Here is an 8446-nt window from a genome sequence, read left to right as displayed (position 1 = left end):
ATCAAGTTGTTGATCAGGAACCTCAATTTCATTAATAGCATCTTCTTCTTGCAATGGTGGTTCTTTTCCAGCAACAATTCGTCCACGAGGTGTAATTTTGATAGTAGCCAACCGGAAAGTCACTAATCGTCCAACTCCGTATCTTGTAGATATTGCATCCATCAGCCATTTTGTTTAGTTGTGTTTTTCAGTTTTTCTTTTTTCTTAGATTTGTTGGTGTGTTTTTAGCATTGAGAAATGACATATATATAGAAGATTTTCGAGTTTGGTAGGTAAAGGTTTAACAAGTATTTTATAACGCAATGTATTACTATTACTAAGGATTTACAACTTTTTTACAAGGATTTTACATCCACTTTACAAGGAATTTAGTTAGGTATAAAGCACACTTAATACACGTTTCGACCAAGTATAACGGTAACCCGAATCGTTGTAAAATACTTGTTAAATTACAACGCCATTACGAGGAAATATAAGGAAATAGGATTCCTCGTAAAGTCCTTGTAACATTACAACGTCTTTACGAGGAAAGATAAGGAAACAGGATTCGTCGTAAAGTCCTTGTTACATTACAAAGCGTTTACGTGGAATTTAATTTTCCACGTAAAAGCGTTGTAACTTTACAACGACTTTACGACGAAAAAGTTTCGTTGTAATATTACATCCGCTTTACGACGAAACTGCTTTTCGTCGTAACGTCGACGTAATCTACTCGGGAATTATGTTCGTCGTAAAACTTCGTTGTAAAGCCAGTGTTTTCTTGTAGTGAAAAGGTACCCATAAAAAAATTCATTTCACTAAAGGCTAGAGTTTTCCGGTTTGACCTCTCAGTTAAAATTGGTATTAAGACAGTAAAATCTATTTGACTTCATTATAAACAAAATAACAAAATGATGAACAATCTTTTTCACATTCTTAATTCATTATACTTCAATAATTTTAATTTAATACAATATTACAATATAAGAAAAATAAATGAGGATAAAATAGATACTTTAAAAAATACATTAAATAGATAAAAAATTCATCTTTTTAAACATTATTAACACTCATCTTAAAGGAATTAATAGATAGAACTTAATAAAAAGCATTCCTTAATATGGATTCCAAAAATATGTTCACTTTTGCCTTCGGTACGACTAAACAGTGAGTTGACTATTTTGTTTATATATCTCCATGTTCAAATCCGATGAGAAGTAAACCTTGTCTTGTCTTCCAACAACAATGGCGCAGCAGCTTTTATCTTCCTCTCCTCTTTCTTGTCCTTCAATCTCAAACCGTCGTCACATCTGTCTCTTCAACAACGGTCTCCTCCTCGTCGTATCTCTCCTCCTTCTCCTCGGGGCAGGATCTCCCTTGTTCCTGTTTCCTTACATAAGCTTTTCTTCTTCTTCTTCTATGCCCTTAGACTGGCGTGACTATTCCCTCACTCAAGCAGCCAAGTTCGTCGCTAAAGACAGGACTGTGATCGTCTGCACCGTTAGCTATCCCTTCTTGCCTTTCCTCAACAACTGGTTGATTAGCGTTTCTAGACAGAAGCATCAAGACAAAGTCCTCGTGATTGCTGAGGATTACGCTACTCTCTACTTGATTAACAAGAAGTGGCCTGGCCATGCCGTTCTCATCCTCCCAGCGCTCGACTCTCATATCGAACATAGGTTCGGTTCCCGGGTATAGTCTTACACTTGCGATCCAAATTACACATATCCTTTGTATCAGAGAATAATGTTGGAAAATAATAACATAAAATACATGACATGAAGATCCGTGAACACCAAAAAAACGGACTTAATGAAACAGGCTCGAACCAAAATATCTTATCGGTAGTTGGTTGAATTAAAATACCAAAATTACTGACAAAAAGTTTGTTTATGTCGTTTTTTAACTCAGATCAAAAGTTTTTAGTCCTTGAGGTGTCGGTTTTGATGAAGTAGCAACCATTTTTTTAATTATTTTTTTGATGTAATTTTGAGTGATAATGTATCTCCTCTTTCTGAATGTGATAATCACCGCAAAGAATTGTGTTGTATTGCGATAAAACCTATCTTTCAACTGAATTAATCATATCCAAATTAGGGTTTCTTCAAGTTTACATCTCGGAGGCCACAACATCTTTTGCAACTCCTGGAGCTAGGCTACAATGTGATGTACAACGATGTTGATATGGTCTGGTTGCAAGATCCGTTTCAGTATTTAAAAGGAAGGCACGACGCATACTTCACCGATGACAGGACTACGGTATGTGCAATTCAAGATCACATATATCCTTGACATTTTAGAGGTTTTTCTTTTATTAAATCTTTATTAATCTCCTATTCGTTTTGGTGCCAGATTAAGCCTTTGAATCATTCCCATGATTTACCACTTCCGGATCGAAAGGGAATGACTTATATATGTAGCTGCATGATTTTCTTGCGTCCCAAGCATGGAGCAAAGCTTCTCATGAAGAAATGGATTGAGGAACTTCAAGCTGGATCTAAAGCATATGAAGGAAATGATCAGCCTGCTTTTAACTGGGCACTCAACAAAACATATCATCAGGTATTTTTTTGGGTTTAAAGTTTATTTATATTAAATAAAAATTGAGGATATAAGCAATTGAAAGTGTGCATAATATAAAATTTAAAACCATCAACCACAATATGCCAAATCATTATATTAATTTATAGTAAACGTTCTTTTGTGATCTTATTTTCTGCAGGTAGATCTATACTTGCTTTCGCAAGCAGCGTTTCCTACAGGAGGATTGTACTTCAAGAACAAGAAATGGGTTGAAGAGACAAAAGGGAAACATGTCATAGTCCACAACAACTACATTATCGGTTACTACAATAAGATGAAACGATTCCAAGACTTTGGTCTATGGCTAGTTGATGATCATGCTTTTGAGTCTCCGCTGGGAAAGTTGGAGTAAAATTTGAAGAACAGTGTTCCCCCTTATGTGTATCGCATCCTGCCACTTTCTTTGCTGATTCTTGCTTCTTCTTTGAATCATGGTGATTTATGTATAATTATTCTTTGAAACAATAAATAATATTATTCGTATGATACAAAAACAATGAAAATAGTTGACTAATATATAGTTACATGGAAACAAAGATGTTGCAATGACAAAATAATTTTTAATTACCAAACTCAAAACCATGTAACTAAGAAATTGTCTGACAAAGATGTTGCAATGACAAAATAATTTTTGATCTATGAAGCTGTGGATGATGTGAAAAGCTTTCCCCACTTCTACTGTCCAGACAAAACCTTTCTTCCTCTTCCTCTAGATTCTGTCGTCAAAGCTGAGAAGCTAACATTCATCAATGGCAATTCACCTGACATGAACACTTTTGTATCTACAATTATTTTTATTTTTTGTTCAGACAAACTCAGAGTCTCTCTAGTCCAAAATTAAAATGTAGTGACTATATATATAGAAAGTCATTTTCCTGACATGAACACTTTTGTATAAAAATAAATATGGTAACTCTGTCGTCACAACAATGATTCTCTGTGCAAGATTGCTTGTAAGAACATATCATATGTGTTGTATAACTAAGTGGTCTATCTCTGCAAACTGCTCCAAACTATCCTTAATCATTCCTTGCATTAGCGGTTGAAGTGCCTGATAAAACCACAAGACCAATGGTTACATGTAGCCAGAAGATATGATCTGAGACATTCACTCTCTAACTCATCGAATATTGATACAATTTGTAGGTGTGGAATAAATATGGTAACTCTGTCGTCTAAGTGTTACCAATATTGCAAATGTTACCTATATACTCAACTAAGTGTCATTCATTGGTCAACAATTACTTTTTTTTTGTTCAGACAAATTCAGAGTCTCTAGTCCTCAGAGTCTCTAGTCCTCCAAGATTAGAATGTAGTGACTATATATCTTATATATATAAAGCAGAGTTGTGCTCTACGCACAGCCCTCCACTCCAGCATGGAGGAAGGGACGTTTTGCGTCACATGTCAACGCATTCTTCAATCTTCCTATTTTGTTCTCGCGGTCGAATTGAGTTACATATGGGCTTTTAGTTTATTTGGCCCTTTTTATATCATTATTAGGTCCCGGATTACATAGAGTTCTTTGGAACAAAGAAACTGCGTCTATTATCGCCGTGTCCGTTCGGTTCTCATCTTTCCGATCTACTTCTCTGTAACGGGTTCAGTTTTGGTTGACCTCCTCCATTAATTCAAGCATTAAACTGCACTCCACCTCTCCTCCCACTCAGCCTCATTTATGCAGCCTTATCATCGTCTAAGGTAACGACTGAAAGCTCGACCTATATATGTGTCTCTTGACTCTCTTGGATGCAATGAACATCTTCACTTCTAAGATATCAGAAAGATCAAACAATGTTAACCATCACTTCTGACTACAGCGACTTCTATTCTTGTCGTCATTAACCACAATTTAATTTCACCTTCACAGGGATGTCAATGTTTATGTTAGTTTGTTGCCAGTTTTTTCTTCGTTTATGTGGTCTTTAGAATTTACCTGGTATTGATATTTAATAACTTGCTCTGTTTCTCCCAGCTTACTCATTTTCTGATGCATTCTAAGGAAGTTTGATTGATTTGTTCTTAGGGATGGAGCTATGTTGGAGGTAGACTACTTTCTGCGGTTATTACATACGATGAGAGCGGATGGTATGTGGGTGAAGCCACCAGAGGTTTGCATTTCAAAGTCTATTCCTTTGTTAATTTAGACAATACAAACAAAAGTAACCCACAAGTTTACTCACTACAAAGTTACCACCAGTTTCCATAGTTCTTGTCATTTGTGAATCCTTGAAGTGGAAATTTCTGATCCTTATACTTTCTAAGAGATGTAAGAGTTGTGGAAGTAACTGTGAATGCAAAGCAAAATCTATTTAAACACACAAGGATGTGAACTATATCGACTAGACGTCAAGTGTTTAAGGATAGTCTGCGAGGAGGAGTACTAATTGCTCAAAACATAGATGTTTCTTTGGATAATTTCCCTTATTTTCTAAGGTCTGGCTGCTATATATTATACTAGATTCTACTATTTGATGGTTTGATGAATTATAGTCATAACAAATTCTTGCAGTGCTACTACGAAGGATGTTCTAAAAGCATGGATGTCTGTCCATATGAAGGGTGGAAGCAAGTTCACAAAGTATGCATCAGACTTGCCTACAACGTGTATCTTGCTGTCTAGACCAGCAGGTATGAGGGCTTTAGTATTAATGCTTCTACTTTTTTAGCTGTGTCCATCCATCTAGCAAAGTTTACCTTCATATATATGAGGACTGATATGCCTATTTTTCTAACCAAGTTTTACCATATGAAATATTACTAGGCTCTGAGATATATCAGGAAATGTTGGCAAAAGTGCTTGCGGAAAATTTTGAGGCCAAGTTGATGATCGTTTACTCTCTTTTGTTGTCTCTTTTGTTGCCTGGGATAATTTTCTTTTTTTTTCCCATTAATTTATGCATGCATTGTCATAGCATTACAATTTTGTTTTGTTTATTAAAATAATTTTCTGTCATCTTGAGCAAGTGGGTATTAAGCTTAGATGCTATATTTGTCACAGTGCCTACTCTTACACTAATTGCAACTGGCTCTTAGAAAATAGTAGGTTTTGTCGGTCACTCCAGGAATTCATTGATTTCTTAAGGGATCACCAACCAGGGAAGCTGAATCTTCTAAAGAATGTTCTAGGCGTGAAAGGCTCTCTATGCTTGCTAACGAGCTGCTCAGGCTGAACAAGCATTGCAGCATAAGAAACTAACTTCTAAGAGTTACACGTTTAAAGCAGGATGGTTTGTGTCATCTGATTGGTGGTCACTTTCTTTGCTGTTCTAATTTCACGTGTTACTGAACAAGCACTTCTATCTTTTTTGTAAGTGGCCGAGTCAAGTTTCTAAGTGCTTCATCATTTGCAGTTTCGTCTCTTCAAGGCCCACCACTTAGGTATGTTTGCCATTTTCTAAGTCTTCACATCTGCTGAATTCAAAATTCAGTTCTAACACCTTTCCTGCTTTTTACTTATAGGGGACCAACCATTGGTTTCTAGGGAAAAGTAGTCTTTGCATCTGAAGATAAATGGTATTAGATTCTTCAGTGTGATTTATACTAAGAAACAAAAAACGCAGAACATTCTGGAAACAAAAACAACCCATTCTGGAAGAGAATGCCCGAAGAAAGCTCGTGTGGAATGAGTCCGCTGTTAGAACCTAAACAACCACGATTTCTCCTTATCAGTTAATGTTTTAGCATCTTTCAGCTTCGTTTAAATCTATTTTCCTTTTTTTTTAAAAAAACCTCAGTGTCGCGGTTGTTGTTATTTCTTTTATCAATGCAAATCTTTTTAACAACAAACATCCACATGTCTTGGATTTATAAGTTCCATAATATTAGCCATACTCGATGACATTTTTTTATTTTCATCAATATAAAAATTATGGATGAATTTTTTGTAGTTTATAATTTTTACTTTTTCACATTTATTTGAGTACAGTAACCTTAAATTTCATGGTCACAATAGAAGGGTTTAAGATTGCTAAAATTGGCACGACTTGAGATAAGTAAAAAAGAAAAATGATCTGATCATCTGATGGACAGACACTCTTCCATCCAACTACAAAGAAGAACATTCGTTATTGATGATAAAAAGCTTCTCAACCATTTTTTTTATATCCGTGGGGGATTCCAGGCGGTAAGCCCAGACTAATCCCCACGAAGCCTTCCATCCGGCACGCACGGTTATAGACGGGAAGACGGAAAGGCGACTCGAACCCAGGACGGACACTCCAGCTGAAATTCCATTACCACTAGACCAAGAACATTCATTAGTGATGATAAAAAAGGAGAAAACACGAGATGTGTAAATCTATTGACCACTAGATGTCTATGAACGACTCTTTGATGTATGTTATAAGTGAGAATGCCAGCTACGTTAAATTTCAAAACAATAGATACTATGTAAGATTTTACGTACTTATCACTGAGTTTCTTTCATGTTACTATATGTTTTACCTCAAACACAAGTCGGATAAATAGAATATTAACCACTTTCAAACTTTAATACTCTCTCTGTTTCACTTTAAGTTTATTTCTTTATTTCAGAATAAATGTCATTCTACAATTCTAATGTAACTTTGTACATTGAATTCATTTTTTACCCTTTTGATTAACCAATAAACTTTTATTTAAATCATTTTTATTTAATTAATCATGCATTAAATAAAAATCTATTAGTCTATTATACAATTTTTTTAATTTTCATGAAAAATGTCAAAATGACACTTAATATGAAATAGAAAAGTAAAATATAAGTTGTCTCATATGTAGGGAAAGTCATCTATGATTAAGCATTATTACAATTTATAAGGGGGTTTCGTATGTTCCAATTATCATTTCCACTAACATATTGTGTTTTTAATTTTTCAAACAAAATATATAAATGTTTTCTCTCATTTCCTAACATGTTCCATTGCCAGAATTATTTTTTTACCAAAAATCTTTTTTTTTTTTTGAAACACCTTTTACCAAAAATCAAATAAGAAGAATATATGAATGAAACTTCATTACACACATTTAAATTCAGATTAGTCTCTAAAATAAAATTTTAAATGTCGTTCCTTCTATATACTGTCCACATGGTATTTAACATTATAAGTATATTCTCTAAATAAACCATCAATTTTACTTTATGTTTAAATTCCAACTAAATTAACTTTATTACGACTATCAGCTTTTTAGTCTATTTTTATTGAATCGATTAGCCACAATCACTTATGCTATTCAACTATGAACTAAACAACTTCAAAACAAAGTAATAGATTACGGTCGCTAACCACTATCAAATGAATCAGAAAAAACAGGATTTTTTTTTATTATTTCAGATTCTTTTTGTCTAAAAACCCATCGGATGGGTCTTTTTAACTTTAACAAAAAAAGGTCCGGCTGGGGACTTTTATCATTCTCTTTCAGCATATTTTCTTTTCATTTTTTTAACATATTTTCTTTACTAAGACCATAAAATTAATTGTAAATTCATGTACGAATAAAACATAAGAACCCGGCGCGTAGCGCCGGAATACCACTAGTATATCTATAAAAAGTCATTTCTTGACATGAACAATTCTGGTAACTCTGTCGTCATGACAATGATTCTCTATGCAAATTCGTTGTAAGAACAATGAGAATATATATGTATTGTGGATAATTTTGCTATTGGTTTTGGTGCCAGATTAAAAGCCTTTGAATCATTCACATGTTTTACCACCTCCGGATCGGAACGGAGTGACTTATATACGTAGCTGCATGATTTTTTTGCGTCCCACGAAAGGAGCAAAGTTTCTCATGAAAAAATGGATTAAGGAACTTCAAGATGGAACTAAAGCATATGAAGGAAATGATCAGCCTGCTTTTAACTGGGCACTCAACAAAACATATCATCAGGTATTTTTTT

At 34.4% G+C, this 8446-nt stretch overlaps 1 protein-coding gene and 1 long non-coding RNA gene across 3 annotated transcripts; both read left to right on the top strand.

Annotated features, from left to right (window-relative positions):
* Window positions 1–1224: 1224 nt before the first annotated feature.
* On the top strand, window positions 1225–2914 carry LOC106316549 (UDP-D-xylose:L-fucose alpha-1,3-D-xylosyltransferase MGP4-like). The gene is made up of 4 exons (XM_013754446.1): window positions 1225–1671; window positions 2077–2238; window positions 2332–2541; window positions 2702–2914. Exons 1-4 carry the CDS (start codon window positions 1225–1227, stop codon window positions 2912–2914), a joined length of 1032 nt encoding a protein of 343 aa, XP_013609900.1.
* Window positions 2915–4060: 1146 nt separating this feature from the next.
* Window positions 4061–5424, top strand: LOC106316550. Of its 2 annotated transcripts, none has more exons than XR_001264862.1 (4): window positions 4061–4263; window positions 4589–4673; window positions 5075–5193; window positions 5327–5424. It is a non-coding gene; the product is annotated as an uncharacterized LOC106316550 (long non-coding RNA). The 2 variants fall into 2 exon arrangements; XR_001264861.1 differs by having other exon boundaries at window positions 4589–4998.
* Window positions 5425–8446: the final 3022 nt, after the last annotated feature.

This window comes from Brassica oleracea, chromosome C9, assembly GCF_000695525.1.
Source record: "Brassica oleracea var. oleracea cultivar TO1000 chromosome C9, BOL, whole genome shotgun sequence".
Taxonomy (NCBI): domain Eukaryota; kingdom Viridiplantae; phylum Streptophyta; class Magnoliopsida; order Brassicales; family Brassicaceae; genus Brassica; species Brassica oleracea.
Note: the sequence above shows the minus strand (reverse complement) of the source record. Positions and strands in the feature narration are given on the sequence as shown.

What these genes read in the sequence shown, in the direction of transcription:
- LOC106316549 (XM_013754446.1), top strand. Translation starts at nt 1,225, where the DNA reads ATGGCGCAGCAGCTTTTATCTTCCTCTCCTCTTTCTTGTCCTTCAATC. An exon ending in TCACCGATGACAGGACTACG is followed by an intron (nt 2,239 to 2,331) that starts GTATGTGCAATT and finishes TTTTGGTGCCAG; the next exon opens with ATTAAGCCTTTGAATCATTC. An exon ending in TCAACAAAACATATCATCAG is followed by an intron (nt 2,542 to 2,701) that starts GTATTTTTTTGG and finishes TATTTTCTGCAG; the next exon opens with GTAGATCTATACTTGCTTTC.